Source organism: Fusarium fujikuroi, chromosome FFUJ_chr02, assembly GCF_900079805.1.
Source record: "Fusarium fujikuroi IMI 58289 draft genome, chromosome FFUJ_chr02".
Taxonomy (NCBI): domain Eukaryota; kingdom Fungi; phylum Ascomycota; class Sordariomycetes; order Hypocreales; family Nectriaceae; genus Fusarium; species Fusarium fujikuroi.
The window spans coordinates 3,183,824-3,202,181 of NC_036623.1; the positions used below are offsets into that span (position 1 = coordinate 3,183,824).

The window sequence follows — 18,358 nt, forward strand, 5'->3', positions numbered from 1 at the left end:
ACAGGGATCGGAGGAATTCCAGTTCCCTTGGCTTACGTGCAGAGTAATCTAAACATATCATACCTCTAACAGAATTTATGAATACATCTTAACCACGAGTAGATAAAGATAATCGCCCTGTTTAACATCCTCCATGCAATCCTCTGAGTCTGCGGTATCCGCACAGCCAGGTTCCTTCGCCGACTCCAATACTTCTACTATCGTCACCAAGAGGCGCCCTATCCCCCGAAAAGGCCATACCAAGTCTCGAGCAGGTTGCTCTAGTTGCAAAAGGAGAAGAGTAAAATGCGACTTGACCACACCAGAATGCGGTGCCTGCGAACGCTTAGGCTTGGATTGCGAATACCTGAATAGGCCCAGACATAGTAGTCAAAACCCAGCGGTTGCCATCTCACGACCACTGCGAACTGACCCAGTTGTGTTCGATTACAACGATCTGAACTTCTTTCGGCATTTCCTCTTTGAAGCCTATCCTCCACTGCCCATAGATGGATTCGCAGTGTGGCAAATGGCCTCACAGCGTTCACATTCAGTAAGCTGAATGCCATGATTATCGATTATGTGACTGATACGCAAAAGTATGATTTCTTACTACACTCTATGCTTGGGCTTGGAGCATCTCATCTAAGTTTAATTACTCCTAATGGGTACGAGAAAGCAGCCTTGAAGCATCGAGTCCTTGCAATAAGTGCCTTGAATAAGCACCTTGCAAGACCTGGTCTCACCAATCAAGACACCGAAGCAGCGTTTGGAGCGATGCTCAACTTGACTTTTCAATCTGCGTATATGAACGATGGGCTCATAGACTTTTTCACGATGGTCAGGGGCTGTAAGTTAATTCTCAATAAGTCCTGCCGAACCCCTTTTGCTTACTTATCAAGGTTGGCTTGTCGGTACACAACCTCATGTTGATCTAGATCATACCATCTTCAAGACATTCGGGCGTGTAAGTTACCTCGAAAGAATCAAGGCCCTAATACAAGACGGCGATGAGACGAATCATTATCTGGATAAAATCATTGCCGAGGGCTTCTGTCAAAGTGTGCAGAAACTTGGTCCGTTGTGTCACAGCGTTGCTGAGTTAAAATACTTGGCCCATATGCAAAGAATCGCTACCTTAGCATCTACAAACCCTGCCGAAAGTTCGTTTCCATTGTACTTTGCTTGAAGTATTGCTAACTTGTAGGCTACCATGAACTCGCGTTCCTATATGATGGACTTGGAAATCTAAGCGGTAACGACTTTGCTTCATTCATCGACCCCACGAATCATGCTTCACAGCTCGTCATCCTGCACATGCTGGTTCTAGAGTTTGTTATGAGCAGAAAAGCGGTCGAAGGAGATAAGAGATCTGCAATAGGGAAGAAAGGTTATCACTGTAGAAAAGCCATGTCCAAAGTTTGGATCCAGCAGATTCTCCGGAAGCTTCCTGTTGAGTACTACGAATATGGCGAGTGGCCCCTGAGATTTATCAATAGTCTCAATTACTCGTTTGACGACGAAGACCAAGTTTGGAAACCATTTTTCCTAAGCAATGGTAGAACAGTTATACCAGCAGGAGAGACGCTTTCTTTAGCTGTAATATAGCTTTAGGGTCTATGAACACTACTGGGTACCGTCATTTCTAAAAAAAATAAAAATAAATAAAAAAAAAAAACTAGAACTACTGTTGCCAAACCAGATTCATCTTTCCTACTATTTAAAACAATCTCGGAAAGACTTCTGACAAAACACTTGTCGGATATCACAGTCTCCTCTTGCTCAATTGACAGGCTTTGCGAAGACTATTTGGGGCCCTGGGCAAGCTCGATAGTATCTTCAATGCGAACAGCCTTAGATCGAGCGCCATTCCTTCCAAGATATCGACTTGGATGATAGAAACAAAAGATACCTATAGCAACAGCCATCGGCAAGCTTTCGCAAACCCAGAAGAGCCACTCATGGCTGAAGGCATATGTATCTCTCCCTCCAGCAAACTCAACAACACGAAAGATGCAACGAACCTGCCAAGTTAACTTGTGTTGCAACGATATCCAGAAGACTTACCATTATCAAGATGCTCGAGATGTAAACTGCAAGGACAACTTTCTGCCAACCCCTAGGCGCATCCTCAACAGCCATGCGAAGGGCAAGGACATGGAATCGTCTGAAAACGCAGAGGAAGAGAGAGAAGGCTGCAAGCTGAAATGCCAATCCGACTATTAGAACCTTGACCCCAATCCTCTCCATCTCTCCTTGCCAGTTATCCGAACTTGCGATACCAGAGCCGCTCCCTTGAATGAGAAAGGCGATTACATCGCAGAAAACAAATACTGGGGTAAGGCGGCGGCCTGGAATTCGGAGGATGCGGTGACGGGATGGAGGAAGAACAGCGAGGATAAGCCGGCTGATGAGAAGGTAATTTCCAGCAGCAATAAGGACCGGAGCGAGGACCGTGTAAGTGAGCGTCAGGACAAAAGGCGTCTGCCGTGTTCGTTAGAGGTGAGAGGAGATTCAACAGTAACGAACCAACTCACGATCTCTGACTGGTTTTGAACAGAATGGATTCTGAGATTATAAGCGGCAACTTCAATGGCTGAACCTATAACGACAACAATGAAGTACCAGGCTCGGTACTTGATCAGAGTGAGATATGCAATGGCAAGGAAGATAATGCCATAGACAACAGTACCAACCACAGCAAGTGGGAAGGATGGATCATACATCCAGATGGACTCTTGATCTCGCATGTTGATTCAGTTGTTCGGGCACTTAAAGATGGTATAAGAATACTGATGTTCGTAGGGTCGCTGACTTGTCTTACTATCATCTTTCTCTCGTCCTCGAGCATCAAATCTATATACATTTTTACAATAACGAGCCACGAATTCCATCATTTCTGAATGCGATGAATACGTTGACAAGGTTAGAGATGTCGTTAGCCGAGTTTTTGGATGCTTATCCCAGTGTCAGGGAAGACTTTGGTTGGTTGTTAAATTCCCTAGGCTGCGTGGCCCTGGAGATGGAATGCGATCAATACGAGATGACTTAAGACGGCAGCCAATTACATAGAGATCCAACAATCAAATTGTCCTTGTTTGTATGAATAAAACAAATAGGAACACAAAGGGTTCTCAGGTTATAATTAAGCTTGTTTTACAAGGGAGGTTTTTTCTGTTCACTATCATGGCTGTGAACCTAGACCTGCAAAGTGATGTTACCAGTTACTGACGAGAACAAGATTCTTTGAACAGCTCTAAATGGCACACTGCCTCTGACAGCCTCGGATGATAGCATAATTTCAGCACGGGAAAAATGATCGGCACAAGGAACAACGCATCCGGAGCCGAGGTGACGATGGTCCTCACGAGATGAGGGCATTCACATGGACACGTAGCAGTCGCAAGATTCTCGTACGTGTTGTTCATACCTCGAAACACCACATGATGCTGTCTCGATATTGACAGCTGTAGGGATTTCTCATGATCGAAAGGCGTGTGAGACAAAAGTGTACTCAGACCCTGACTTGATCGATTGAGGCAGATGATTAGGGTCGGAACGCCATCATAGCATGAGAAGCGTGACCTAAAATTGGTCACGCAAAAGGCAATAAATTTATTCTATTCGACTTCTCGGTTGATTTCTTTAGCGAGTGCAAACAGGCGCTTAGATCTGAGGCTGAGACATAGTCTGATTGCTCCAGAGGCAGCAAGACATGTGAGTTCGACTTGGGTAGAGAGATACAATGAAGTTATCCCGACTTCTCTTGTGTATCCGTGGGCGCCTCAGCAGGTAGTCTCACAGCGGCGGAGCATTGTACTGCCACCCGCCAGCCGCAGTTTTCTAGCGCACCGTGACTATTGGATCGTATGTTGTAAATTTATCTCACCTACCTACTGTACCGTCGATTAGTACACGGTGCTCCGTTATCGTGGCTTACCAGGAAAGGGAAACGGGCCGTCAAGTGTGAATTGTGTCCCCCCAAAGCGCCTTCACCGATGTTCTGAGCTCGAGGGTGATTATTCTCGCTGTGAGACTCGGAGATGAATGGGGTATCATTGTCGCTGAAGGGTGTATGTGAGTCAGTTGAGGGCTTGTTGGTGTTGCATCGATGCGGGCGAGATGCTGTACATTTGAATGTGAGTGATAAGTGACTGACCGTGGGGAACAAGTTGAAGACGGTGAACAATGGGGATGAATTTCAAATTAATTGAACAGCAAGATGTAAGCATCTGCTAGAGAAAATACCAACCAAAGACTATTGTTCATATCAATAGAAAGTGTATTCTCATAAAATCTTATGCTGATATGTCAAGCTCGTGAGTTGGTCAAGATACCCAAGGCTAAGGTAGAAGACGAATTGACAAGTCAGGGCGTCGTGTGGTTTGCATGATCACCGCCAGATCTGCCGTTTGAACCGTATCGACTGCCGTTGAAGATGAAATAAATTAAAAGAGCCAATAAATAATTCGCATTCATTTTAAAATCCGTAAAGGAAATAATCAAAAACGGTGCAGTTCCTGTTCTGCCTTCATCAACCACACAGCACCGGGTTCCCGGGCCTCACCGCCCACTGTGGTCGCTTTAACAGGCCTTGCACGGTCATATGGGCACTCAACTTGCTTCGTTGTCATCCCATCCTCCACTCCCTCACAGACAAAGGTCTCCTCGGCATCCATCACTTTCACTTTGACGCGTACACCCCGTCCCATCCACCCACCATCTCTAATAATAAAGAGACGCCTGTCGATTCATTCATACCATAAACCCCAACGTATAGCAAATAAAGATGGATGTCTCTTGCTTCCCCGGGCTTACATGAGACACTCTCCAGATACAACACAACACCAGAAAAACAATACCTACACCTACACTATAGTAACTTACAGAAAGACCTCCACTCCATTTCTCATGTTTCAACCCGCTTGCTTGTTGCACTCTCTGGCCCTTCTGTTTGCCTATCACGGGTCAACAAACAGCGCCCTCATATGCGACGAGCCGTTTTAGAAGAAGGAAAAAGAAACTCCTCAAAGACATTGCATTACATGACAGACGGCGGATATGTCTCTGTCTACCAAGTAATCAGCTTCCATCCTCATAATGGCTTGCTTTGTCCTACATGCAATGCTACGTGATGACCAAGGCCAGGCCCATTAATGCACGACTGTCAAGTGCCAATGTCAATTGATAATGAATCTAGTGACTTCTCATCCGAATTTCTTCTTTTTTTTCATTGCTTCTTTGTTACGGTCAAGTAGCCACGTTCTGTGTCTGGTGCTCACCAGATCAAAATCAAGTTTGGCCGATGGCCTTTCTTCTGGTGCCACGACATCACCGCCTCGTATCGTGATATAGCCATATCTATGACACTGACTGACTGACTGCCTAGCTTAGGTGTTCCTTCATCGTCTGATATGTTTTCAGGCTCTCACAACGGCTCCTGTTGAGATTATCGGGCAGCATCACGGACCCCTACCTACTCATGAATCGATTCGTACACGGCCAAGCTCTGTCATTAATAGACTTGTGATAGATCTCAGCCACCACGGCTTGCAACATGCACGCTTTTAGCCTGAATTCCTGCTGATGACTTCCGAGTGCTATTGTCCAGGCATTATGCTTGATTATTGATAAATTATATCTCGTAAGTAACGTACCGCTCACCGACGTCGATCTGTCAGCCACAGCCCCCGCGAAGCGCAACCCGTGACTTGCCTCGAACGGGCATGTCAATAGATCTTCTCTCATCTCTCATTCATATGTGAACTTGTTGATATTGCTCCAATCATCTTGACCCATCATCTCACGAGAGACAAATGTCCAAACGGACGGCCTTCCGGGCGCTTCATGTCGTTCCCCTTCTGCAAGCAGGAAAACCAAGCAAACCCGATCGTCGATGCGGGGGTCATCTTGGGGAGGGACTGCAGGCGATAGTTTGCTTCTCCTGTGTGTAAGACAGCGGCAGACGCAGCTGTAGGAGCTGTTACAGTCACCTCCACCGAGTCGAACAAACATGGCCTCGTCTTATGTGAGTGTCGTCCTCGTGGACCGCCTTGTGCACATTGAAGCTGGAGCAACCTTGTACTGTAACACAGGTGGCTGGCTTTGACATTGACAGGCCAAAGTTCAGGTGCCAAGGGTCGATGTAGTTAAGCCTTCGCGAGTTTCCCCTGAAAGACACGCATCTTGGCTTTGTTTACAAGATCTTGGAAGAGTTTAAATTAATTAGGGGTGTGTACTTCCTCGCCCATTCTTTGTTCTTAAACGTGCCACAGGGCAATCATATGGGATGGCCGTCTTGGACTTCAGAGGACGAATATTTGAGCCAATGAGATATAGAATAGATTATCGAAAAGCCTGTTGTTGGCCTGGTTTTTTTCTTTTCTTTTCTTTTCTTTTCTTTTCTTTTCTTTTCTTTTCTTTTCTTTTCTTTTCTTTTCTTTTCTTTTCTTTTCTTTTCTTTTCTTTTCTCATTTCATTTCTTCACCAACTCTTGCATCTGCATGGTTATAATTAACTATGTGCCAAGCTGGATTCAGTTGGTGATACTGCACCTAGTCTTCCAAAATCGAGTCATCAACCATGAATTAGTAGACAGCAAAATGACATGAAGTATGAGTCAATACAAAATTATCAATCATCAAATAGGAAAATGGCAATCTCAGTCGAGTGTCTTCATATGGAAATGACAGTGACGCCCCATGAGTCACTGTCGATTTCGGGTTAATGAACTTGATTCTGCTCACGTAAGGCATCATCTCCTAGGCAGAGACAGTGGACCTCGCCACTCTAACAACACCACGATAAAAAAACATAACCGTCTCCCCATTCCCATTGATTTCCCAGTTACAGACAGACCATAGCCATTATTTTGAGGCTGAATTGCAACATTCTTTAAGTCTGAGGAGTTTGGGTTCATTTGCGTCAATCGCTAGTTTCAACTTCAACCATCGCCAAAATACCACCATTAACTGGCCAGCAACAGCCCACCTCGAAAAACGTCATGATCTCTACCAAAAAGTCAGGCTCGCCACAGACCCGTAAACAGGCTGTGGCTGAAGCCTCTTCCTCTAGAGTCGTCACAAAGCCTGTACCAGAATCGCAGGCTCAGGATCCTAGGACATATCAGATCGACCAGCTGCGGCGACGCTATTCGCCAAAGGAAACCACTGCACCAGACGGTGCGACTTCATTGCTGTTCAAGATCAAGCCCTCGGATCCTGACTTTCCATTTGAGCTGGCTGCCCTCGAGTGTGATCTCCGTGTTCCGCAGGCATATCCGGATGAGAATCCGGTGTTGCATGTGAAGAATAAGGACATCCCAAGGGGTTTTGGTATCAATATCGAGAGAGGATGGGATGGGCTCGTGGAGGAGAGACCTGGGGCTACGTTGCTGGCTCACACACGAGAGTTGGACAAGAATTTGGAAAAGTTTCTGTCTGAGCAAAAGGCCGAGACAGTCAAACTCGTGACTTTTAGAGACACGAGGCATGTGGAGGCACAAAAGCCTCAGGCAAACGAGCCAGTACAGTCCAAGCAGGTTTCTGAACCAACTCCGCCAAAACCTGCTCCCACGCCCTTCAAGTACGTTCCAGAGCCGTCGTACACGAGAGACGAAATCGCCGCCGCAAAGGAACGACGTGCTCTTGAGATTCGTCAGCTCGAGGCGCGTATGAAGAGGACACCCGAGTATCGCCGTTCTCCTGACGGCGTCGTGTACACGCTGCCGTTGCAACCACTGAAGCGCTCGGAGCTCCCACCAGGACTGCAATCTGTCAGGAGTCTTCACCTGATTATTCCGCTGATATATCCCCTGCAGAACCTCCGCATTCAGCTCAATAATGTCGAGTCTGAAGATGCGGAGCCTGTGGAGGACCTGTTCTGCGAAAAGGCAGCTGAGCAACAGCAGATGTCTCTCATGAGTCATCTCAACTACCTCGCACAAAACATCCACAAACTGGCGAAGCAAGCACAGGCACAGATACCCAAGGTCGAACCAGCAACACCGGTACCTGAAGATCAAAGCCAAGATACAAAGGAAACAGTGTCAAAGTCTGAAGATAGTCATATTCAGGTGATCCCACGACCCCCTGAGTGGAATCACGTCGATGGAGATGAATCTGAAGACAGCTCCAGCTCTGATGACGCTGATGAAGGCGGTGCTGTATTAGAGAATGAGGAGAAGGAACCACAGGTCTCCATGCCAGGTGAAACCCCTGAGCGTGGTACCATGCTGTCGTTTCCGTCTATTGAGTTGCACGGTATTGAAATACTTCAGCTCTCCATCTTGAGTATCAGTGTGAAGTGCGAGCGATGCAAGACAGCCAACGAGGTCGCGGGCCTAAAGCCAGACGTCGAGAAGACGTCGAGCTGCAAGAAATGTGCAATGTCGTTTGCCGTCAAGTATCGACCTACTCTGGTTCATGAGCATTCTACTAGGGCCGGGTTCCTTGATCTCGCTGGATGTAAAGTGGCAGATATGCTTCCTAGCACATTTGTCCCAATCTGCGAGAGATGCTCCACTCCAGCTCCTGGTCTTGTCTCAGTAAGGGGTTCATCTGTCACCAATGTCTGCCGAGACTGTCATGGTCATTTCACTTTCAAGATCCCTGAAGTCAAGTTCCTCTTCATCACTCCTGGTTCGCGCCCTCCTCCGACCGCGGGGCCGCGACGGAAGCAGGAGAAGCTAGGTCTTCACGCGGGAGAGCAGCTCCCAAACAAGGGCGCATGCTCGCACTACCGAAAGTCCTACCGATGGTTCCGTTTCTCATGCTGCAGCCGGGTTCATCCTTGTGACAAGTGCCATGATGATCAAGAAGATCATATCAACGAATGGGCCAACCGTATCATTTGCGGCTGGTGTAGTCGCGAGCAGAACTATTCTTCTGCGGTTGAGGCGTGTAGATACTGCGGCCGATACCTAATAGGCAGAAAGGGCCGGGGATTCTGGGAAGGAGGAAAAGGCACTCGCGACAGGAGAATGATGAGTCGGAAGGATCCGAGAAAGTACAAGAGGATTGGTGGTTCGGCAGCTAAAGACAAAGAGACTTAGAATAGGCCTTGGTTGGCGGTTCTTTGTCACAGCTGAGAGGCGCCAGGCTGAAGCTCTTGAGTGAGTGGATGCATACTGTATATTAGCTGTCAGCTTGGATGTAACCCCAGATCAGCTGAACGATAATCCTCATTGCCACTGGTCATCTGTGCCCTTCTCAGCGGTTACGAACCGCCAGTATTTACACTTGATGTAGATCTGTAACCATGGCGATAATAGAAAAAGGTTGTCACCGTCTCGCAAATAAGAGTACCCAATCTTGGACATGTGAAACGTGTAAAGAGTGGGGGTTACGCAGCCCATTTGTGTGCATCCTGAATCTATTCCCGTCGGTCTCTCGCTGTAGCGACGATATGATTTGAAGATGCGGGAATGGAGTGTCACATTGAGTTACGAGGCGATTGTGCAGAAGCAACCTAATGGCGGCAATTGGTGGGGAGGTTGTTATTGGTGATTATTATTATGCTGAGGAGAAATAAATGGTTGAGAATAAAGAATAAATAGGCAAATAAGATGTGAGGATTAAATTGATACCTAGTCATTGGCTCCTGTTACATCCAGTCGGAATGGGGGGAATGATTACTGCAGTGATGTACTCAGCACAATGCTTAACGAATACTTACGAATATCTTGATAAACTTGATACCTATGAAATATGAGCATTCGAGAAGGGCCTTTCCATTTAGCGTACGGCAGATTTATCGGGAGACACTGTTATGAATTCTAGAGTGCTATCAAGTCGTCTGCCTTATCTTCTGTGTGGTTGTTGCGTAGTTTCATATGGCCTGAATGACGATACATTGGCGAGTACATAAAGATGATGCTGATGTATGCAAATATTGAATGGGTGCAGAGTTTTCAGGGTGTGTACTGAACGAAGTCGTACTCAGCCGTTGGACATCACGCAATTCTTCATCACTCTGCCATTACATACTGCAGGGCATGCGCTGTAATGCTGCTGCAACTCACATGCATCCTGCGAACTACTGTTAGCATGTGAAGCGAGAGAGTTTTCTCAGCGGTATCGGACAATATGTTCGAGGCATTGCTTATACTGGCGACATCGGATGTGATGGAAGTTGAGAAGTGACGTGCTTGCGGGATGCGTTGGGGTTGGGGATGGGAGCGTGGGATGTGGTGAGATAATTTGATAAGATAGATAACAGATGAATGTGCTTCTGGAAACTGAAATCAAGTCACGCGTGAAGATGCAATTCATCTTAAACTTGTTTAGGCATAACAAGTCGTGTCTTGCTAATGCTAATGCTAACGCTCTGAGCATGACAGGACGAAACGGTATGCAGGCACTGTAGCGCAAGGTGCCAAAGAACATGGCCCACGATTGAACTACAACGAACCAATGTCTGAGCCTTGTCAAAGCACAATGTACTGTAAGTCGAGTTGAAGCCATCGCCAAACAAAGTGATTCGATAACCAAGGCAATGCTGTGGCGTACCAGTTTACCCCACAGTCCACTGAATCATGGATGGACCCTTGTAAAATGCATCACAGGACGTGATCTAGCTTCTGGAGCTGAGGTGTATATTTCTGGCATCTTCTCCCTGCCACATGAGGAATATTGAAACAAACACAGACTTGTTGCCCCTGGCGCCTTGACAAGAGAGTGCGCTGTTTGCTTCACTCCCCTCTTTTTGATACTACGTATGTACACTTGGCCGAGTAATGAAAGAATGAAAGAGGCGCCTGAATGACCGCGGATCAACGGACAGACGCGCCGGACCGTCGCTGGCGCCCATCACGGGACCTGATTATGGCTTGACGGGGATGAGATCCGTCGTTAGGTTAGTGCATTGTGAAACTAGGGAGAGAGTCAGTTGAGTTGAGGTCAGATCATGTCAGGGCGGAGTTGAATGGCTTTGACTATGGCTTGTGAGAGGTATTTGGCCACAAAGCTTCGATTGATCTCGGGCTCGGCCAAATACTCTAGTCACACCCTCTCTGTAACTGAACATATCGTCTGTTCCCTTTGTCGAGTATCACTTAACAAACAGATGACCTTGATATGAAACGACTAAATATATCAATCATCTCGGTCAACCTTGTTAGCATAGCATAGTTTGGCCACGGCGCCCCCGGAGACCAGACAGACTCACACGTGCGCCATGACCCCCATCCTCCAAGGCTTGTTCCAGGCTTCGTCCCATGTCTATCATGCCCTTTCAGGCTCCTCATCTCACTGTCCCTGTGCCAAGCCAACGTTCCCGACTCAGGCTGGCCCCCCGCGGGTCTTCCGGCGCCCAGGGAGGGCCCCTGGAAGTGACAGACAGGAGAGCCTAAGCCCTTCTAGAAGGTCAAAGCAGGCATGGCTGATATCGTGAGTTGATGTCCAGTGGTGTATTTATTTATTAGACAAATGATAATATTCCATTCCATTCCAATTTATTGTTTTAGTTGATTCGTTTAAACGGTCGTTTATTCCATGGCTACTACGGAGTAAACGGTGACCGTTTCCTTCAAGACCAGAATACTCATCTTGTTGTAGCTGATGACGGCGGATCCCGATACCTCGTTAATTAGATAATGATCGCAATTGCTCTGCCATTGGCTTCCGTCTACCTCCCTATCTCACGGTGACTGAATATGAAGAGGCAACTGCTATTCAATTGATTTACCGTTTCCCAATTGTCTGCCATTAAATTAAAACATAAAACTCCAGATTCATCATTGAAACCAGTTCGCGCCCCAGAACCCTTTAGCCTAAATTCACCATCCTGGAGTCGATAATTGCTTGTCTATGGCCCCCAACCTCAATCTTCCACTCGCCTCCCTGATCTGATGATACTTACTCCGTACCGAGCTGCACTCTGCACGCCGGGACTCTCAACCCATGGTCCCCGCTATCGCATCTCAACCGCTGTCGGGGGTTAACCCGTGAAACCGTCAACCCTAGGAGGGCTCTTTGCATTGGTAACGAATAGGCGAATTCCTTAGGCTTCAGCGGATACCGTGATTGGGTCTTGTCAACACAGTTGCTCCGTCAAGACAACAGGGCATGGGTATAATAAAAAGAACGGCGTGGACTTGGGCCTTAATCCTTGGGAGCGTGCTCAAACGATCGACGAGACTCATCTCGAACCTTGGCTTCGGTTCCCATTGTCTTGGAACTCCATCGATATCGCGGCTAAAGCAAGGGGTACATGTTGGGCATCACCAACAGACTAGCATCCGCATGGCTAATTCGGGACGAATAAACCACCGGAGCTCTGGTTTGATTGCTACGTAGCCTTATGGAGAATCTTGCCTGAGAAACAATACCAGACCCGCCCTATCGCGGTATCCGAGAAACGACTTTCCGGCATCAGCTCTGCGCTGACTGGGCCATGCGGATCCTCTGGAAGTTTCGGGCACCTTGCGAACAGGCACAGGATCAAAGCTAGGCCGGCCAAGATGCTACCTGTCATCCAGAGACACTGCAGCGCTTTCACCACAGCGTTCATCATGTGTTCTTGCTGGCCAAGGCTTCCATGTTCAACAGACGCTTTGATCATCTTCAAGGCATTGCTGATCTGAGCTGTGTCGAGGCCTAGCTTTCCGAGCTCTTTTTCCAGTTGGACGGAGAAGACAGCGATACCAATGGCTATTCCCATGCATTGGCCCATCGTTCGAAGCAGATAGATCATGCTGATTGCATGCCCAGCATCCTCCTCTCGGACCGTGGCTTGCACACCAAGGTTCATGACTGGAATAAGGAGGCCTATTGCGATGCCCAAGAACAAGGTCATGACCAAGATCACCCACGTCGGGGTGTCCTTGTCAAGAATTGTCATGACTCCAAACATGGCGACCATAAGAGCCCAACCACCAAGCAAGAAGCCCATGTATCGTCCTGTCCTGTATGCCACAATCCCTACGACAGCCGCCATAGGGGCAACAGTGATAGTAGCTGGAAGTGCCCATACACCAGCCATAAGCGGTGTCTGGCCTTTGATGCCAAGAAAGTAGACGGCAAGATAATACAGAACCATCCACATGAGACTGCCGTGGATAGTCGCACTGGCAAACTGGAGGACTGTCGATCGATGTCGGAACAAGCTCTTTCGAAACATGGGCTTTTTTGTCGTCTTTTCGTAGAATCCCAGCCCTAGGAACGCGAGGAACGAAGCGATTAGAGGAACGATTACTGCCGCTGAGCTCCAGGGGAAGCGTGAGCCACCCCAAGTCAGAGGGAGCAAAAGACTGACACTCGCGATGATATAAAGGAGAATGCCCACCCAGTCGAGATTCTTGATGAGACGCAGGTTTCGCTTCCCTTTGTCATAGCCTAGGAGAAATATGGCTCCTATCAGACTACTTCCAAGCAATGGAAGGGTGCACCAAAATATCCATCTCTACGACGATTAATATCGGGACATGCGGTATGGTAATAAGGGATACAAACCCATTGGGAATCTTTGTTCTGAACAACAGCTCCTCCAATCAGAGGTCCAGCAATAGTTCCTAGAGCCCAAGAGACATGCTGATACGACATCCACCGCGAACGTTCACGGATCGCGAACATATCGGCATGGATTATACCCGACAATGCCTGAGGTCCTCCGGATCCTACTCCTTGCACAGCTCGACCTGCAAGAAGCATTACACTGCTTTTTGCAATGCCGCAGAGCACCGTTCCAGCGATGAAGATAACGAGGGAGGCCACATATGTTGGCCTTCTCCCGATGACATGTGCCATTTCGGCAAAGATGGGCTGGGCTATAGCTGTCGCTAACAGGAACACGGATCCCATGCTCAGGCTTTCAGAAAAGGATGCATTCAGTTCTCTTGCGAGCGACTGGATATCTGTTGGTGATGGCTTCACAACAGGGAGGGGCAAACTTACAGGAAGGACAACGCAGATGCAGGTCGCATCGAATGACTGAACAAGAGAAACCGTATTCATCACAATCAAGATACTCATCTTTCGAGCGTGGCTGAGCTCTGGTTTATCTCCATGTTGTTCTTGGACTTCGTCTTGGGAGGCAAGAGGTGCAGCGACCTCCTCGATCTTTTCAGCCATCGTGTTTGCCATGATTGAACAGTTGTAAAGATGAAAGAAATTCAATTACGACATCTCACGCAATACTTCTGGGCCTTATCAGCAGGTCAATCGGCCAATACCTCCCTGAAAAGAACACGTAAAGTTTCGGGGCTTTTGTTTACCAAAGGTTAAATAGGTAAACAAGGACAGGTGTGATCACGGGGCCGTTTGGGGTTCTTTATCATCACACACTCAACTTTAGAAATGTTCCTCAAAATTCTTTCCCTATTCATGAGAAACAATAGCCATGGAACACCTTAACGGCCCCGCGATTCTCTCTGGACTCCTCATGTCCAGCGTTGTTTACTGGCATGTGTACTACCTCGCTGACTACCTCCTCCGCAAGTATGCGCCAACAGTCCACGAACGACTCAAGAACGAAGACCAGATACGGAAGCTTATGCCCCTCGTGATCACACTTGTTCGAATGGCCTTTGGTCTTACAGTGGTTCTGCCGTCCTGTATCCAAGCTGCGAGTACTACGCCATGGGGAGTTGATCGGCCCCTGAACAACGCAGGGAAAGTCTGCGTTGTATCACAGCTTGCAGTATGGTCCAACGAGTTGCCTCAGGCACGGCTCTACTCTATGGAGCTGTTCGTACACCATATTCTCTGTCTCGTTGCGACAGCCAACATCATTCTTTCTCCACCGATACACCAGATCAAACCCCTCTACATCTATTTTGGGTCACAATGTGGTGATATCGGGCCAGGATCTGTCATGATACTACGAATGGCTGGCCACAAGCTCAAGACTTCGAAGTTGTTGTACAATGTTTCCTTGGGATCGACGTTACTGTTGATCTTTGGTCGTATCGGAGGCGCTTTCTACACCCTCACCCATGTCCTCACCGACCCCTATAACCTCGCCGACTGGGTGGGTGCCCTTGGCATCTTGGTCTTTGGGTCCTACTCTACATATACTGCGTTTCAGCACTTGAGACGCCTCGAGATCATCAAAGTTGATCCCGTGAGGTACAAGATCACCTACTTCCGTCACTTCGCAGTGCCTATATCCCACTCATTACTGGCAGTCGCCTGTAGCGTTACGCTTCTGTCAAGCTTATTTCTATATGGAATCTACCTTGAACGGCCCTTGAAGCCTGGTGAAACACATGGACTGTCACTTCACAGCCTTATTGCCGTTGCACTTGGCATGACGGGGGCTTTGGTCGCGAGGCTCGCTTACCCGCATAATGCCTCCCGATCTAATTCCTGGGGGCGTTTGTACGTTCCGTTTGGTACGATCTTGACGGTTGCATGTATCTCACTTAACAGCACTTTCACGAGCTATACGGACCACAATACAGTTATGGCATCGATAGGGGTCAGCTTACCTCTGTTCTTCAGCCTTGCGAGGGTAGCTCAATACTACGCAGCCAAGGATGTAGAAGTAGTGCGCGATGCGAAGCTACCTCCAGGCGACAGCTTTATAAGGAGACACGTTGAGATTGCCCTTGAACATGCTGTCATATTCATCATCCTTCTGGGGATCTTGATTATCAACCTCCTGAGTCTCCCAGAGGCAGCCCGTCTTTCAATTGCAGCATGCCTCGTCGTGCAACTTCGATATCGTTGGAGTATCGTACCTCTAGCCGCTACAAATATCCATGGGCTGGTAGGCGCTTTGCTGGCTATCGTCCTCATCGTGTTCGAGCCTGGCTTTATTGCTTTTGCCACAGCTGGAAGATTCATCCGCCTTGAAAGTTCTTGGTCCGCCATTTTCCAGAACTATCTGCTTCTAGGAGGAACTGTTATGGCTGCTATCTCTGCGCCTAGATCCGAGACTGCATCAAGGCCATGTGAGACTATGAAGAAGCCTTGCAGGTCAAAGAGGTTTCATCCTATCGCCATCATCTTTGTCTTCTTCTGCATTTTACAGGCAATGCTGATTGCGAAGTACATGACTTTCGATGGAGAGACCTCAGAGATTTGTCCTGGTTTCGTGAACTTTAGATCAATCTTTTCAGACGTTTACACTTGGGTGGGCGTACTTCACATGGCTTCATTGCCCGTGGTTGTTTTACGGGAGTTGGAGTAGGGGGAGCATGAGGTACCTCCGTTTCAAAGGTAACCTAAGAGATCTTTGGTCAGGCCAAGCCCTCATGCACTCACCCGTTCTCCTGTAATTCGTTTCTCTTCCACTGCTTGTTTGTCTCCATTGCCTGACACTTGCCGGGCACTGGCAGCTAAGCCTGGCCTTTTCACCTCGTCACTGAATCAGTGGCTCAGGCACAGATTATTATTCTCATCTATTTACTCCCTCTCTTGCTTCGCCGTTTGTTTATTCCCTTCATCTCCGCAGCGCTTGGCCGAAACTCCTCTCATTTCTTACGCCTCCCAAACGCCCGCCATGTCGGCAGAACAGCCACGAGAGGATACTCCTTCGCAGCGGGAGAAAGACCTCTCTATAAAGCTCGAAGAGGCAGAGTTGGCCATCCAGGCCAACTCACGGCGGGAAGCAGAACTCCTCTCCGAACTTCTCCAAGCAAAGACAACACTTCTTAATGAATCCCAGCAGCGCGAGCGTCGCCTTTCGGCCCAGCTAAAACAAACGTCAACCGATTTTGATGAGTCTCAGAAAAGAGAGAAACAGACTTTGACTCAATTTGAAAAGCTCACTTCTGAGTTTGAAGCCTTGAAAAAGAACGCTGACGACCCGTCGGTGGAAATGCTTCAGAAAGAGGCTGCTCTCGCTGCGTCTCGGCAGCAGGAACGACAACTGTCGATGGAGCTTCAGAGTGTCAAGAATGAGCTTTCCTCCTACAAAGACAGCCGGAACCCTATTGAGAGAGAGCTTGCAGACGCAAAGAAGGATTTAGAACGATCGCGAAACTCTGCAACAGAGCAATCAGCTCGCCTCGATGAGGCCAACAAGAAGGTCCGAGAACTTTCGAAAGAGGTAGAACAATCCAAACACAAGATATCCGATATGGGAAGGGCCAGTGTACATGCAGGCCACAACTATTCGAGCCTTTGGACTCGGTACAACAGACTACAGGAATCGAACAAGAACAATCGTTATTACCAGCAGTCAACATACCAATGGCCGCCACCCCCGGCACCCTCTCGGAGCTTTCGATTCGACGACCAACCACGAGATGTGAATCCTATTTTTGACTTCAACCTCGGAGCGAATCAGCAAGGGTCGCAAGTCAATGTGGCACAGGGCTCCGGAACACAGACACACTCGGCAGCCACGTTCGGCGCAGTGAGTGCTATACAGCCAGGAGGCTCACGGTCGTTCAGTCACAACGGCAGCTCTCAACCAAACTCTTCTTTCAACAGTTTTAGACCTGCCACGCTGAAGCACAATATCCTCTCTAATCCCCCCAATGGCCCTGGAAACCAGAAACGGCAACAAGATAATCAGACCCAGCAAGGTGCAGCCGATCCCAAGAGACTCAAGAAGGAGTCATAGCTTTTCAGAATGATTCGTATCGAGATCAAAACTTTTCAACAAACTCAGAACTGCAAAACGAATAATTGGTTTCTTTCCCTTACAGGAGACCGGGGCTGGGTGCGATATACTAAGCCACGCGTATTAAGACATTCTACATAACGTTTACGGTCACTGAACGTCGGTAAAGATGTTGAATGCCCAAAATTTTGAGCACCACTGATGATGGATGAAAGGAAGGTGTAAGGAACACATGGATGGGCGAAAATAGACGGATATGCTGTCGGAATCATGGCTGGTGATTTCAGCGATATGTGAAGGACGACTCCATAGAAAGAGTCTGTTTACTGGCATTTGTAATTTCAATGCTTTCTTGAGCCTCAATACATCTTTATAACGAGAGGCTTTCACCACAGTCCACTTGATATTTCCATTGTTATGAGGCACACTTGCGATCCTTTCCCTGTTTGAACTTCTTCTAACAACGATTAGCACAAAGACATGACATCTTTGGTATTAATTTGACACAATAAGATTTAAACGGATATTGTCACAAAAGAACCATATATCATAATCGCATAAGATAAATCTCTGTTTACCCAAGCGAGCTGATATCATCACCTCTATTACCTGAACAGCAAGGTATCTCTGCATCTGCAGAAACTGTGTGCTTCACAGCGATAACCAAAGTTCCGATAATCCCTACTATTTTCTTGGAGGCCCCTCTCTTGGAATTATCGCAGGTCCCTTGAGCTTCTTCGGATTTTTAACTGCTGAATGATCTTTGGTAATGCAATTGGGGTCTCAGGGTATGGTTGAGCTATCAAGACAACCATTCGATTTGTCTTGGACTTATCAATCCTGCGAGTCATGACATCCTGTCAAAGAC

At 47.7% G+C, this 18,358-nt stretch overlaps 6 protein-coding genes; 4 read left to right on the forward strand and 2 right to left on the reverse strand.

Annotated features, from left to right (window-relative positions):
* Window positions 1-133: 133 nt before the first annotated feature.
* Window positions 134-1,587, forward strand: FFUJ_04332 (uncharacterized protein; the record flags this gene model as incomplete). XM_023572394.1 has 4 exons in its annotated part: window positions 134-532; window positions 580-829; window positions 882-1,142; window positions 1,187-1,587. The coding sequence occupies 4 exons, from the start codon at window positions 134-136 to the stop codon at window positions 1,585-1,587; spliced, it is 1,311 nt and encodes a 436-aa protein (XP_023426525.1).
* Window positions 1,588-1,784: 197 nt separating this feature from the next.
* On the reverse strand, window positions 1,785-2,729 carry FFUJ_04331 (related to Rtm1p; the record flags this gene model as incomplete). XM_023572395.1 has 3 exons in its annotated part: window positions 1,785-2,003; window positions 2,047-2,463; window positions 2,517-2,729. The coding sequence occupies 3 exons, from the start codon at window positions 2,727-2,729 to the stop codon at window positions 1,785-1,787; spliced, it is 849 nt and encodes a 282-aa protein (XP_023426526.1).
* A 4,253-nt stretch (window positions 2,730-6,982) lies between these two features.
* Window positions 6,983-9,031, forward strand: FFUJ_04330 (uncharacterized protein; the record flags this gene model as incomplete). The annotated part of the gene is made up of 1 exon (XM_023572397.1): window positions 6,983-9,031. One exon carries the CDS (start codon window positions 6,983-6,985, stop codon window positions 9,029-9,031), a length of 2,049 nt encoding a protein of 682 aa, XP_023426527.1.
* A 3,236-nt stretch (window positions 9,032-12,267) lies between these two features.
* Window positions 12,268-14,060, reverse strand: FFUJ_04329 (related to putative multidrug transporter; the record flags this gene model as incomplete). XM_023572398.1 has 3 exons in its annotated part: window positions 12,268-13,380; window positions 13,431-13,823; window positions 13,872-14,060. 3 exons carry the CDS (start codon window positions 14,058-14,060, stop codon window positions 12,268-12,270), a joined length of 1,695 nt encoding a protein of 564 aa, XP_023426528.1.
* A 256-nt stretch (window positions 14,061-14,316) lies between these two features.
* On the forward strand, window positions 14,317-16,110 carry FFUJ_04328 (uncharacterized protein; the record flags this gene model as incomplete). The annotated part of the gene is made up of 1 exon (XM_023572399.1): window positions 14,317-16,110. The coding sequence occupies one exon, from the start codon at window positions 14,317-14,319 to the stop codon at window positions 16,108-16,110; it is 1,794 nt and encodes a 597-aa protein (XP_023426529.1).
* A 312-nt stretch (window positions 16,111-16,422) lies between these two features.
* FFUJ_04327 (uncharacterized protein) lies at window positions 16,423-17,490 on the forward strand (the record flags this gene model as incomplete). Its single annotated transcript, XM_023572400.1, has 1 exon — window positions 16,423-17,490. The coding sequence occupies one exon, from the start codon at window positions 16,423-16,425 to the stop codon at window positions 17,488-17,490; it is 1,068 nt and encodes a 355-aa protein (XP_023426530.1).
* Window positions 17,491-18,358: the final 868 nt, after the last annotated feature.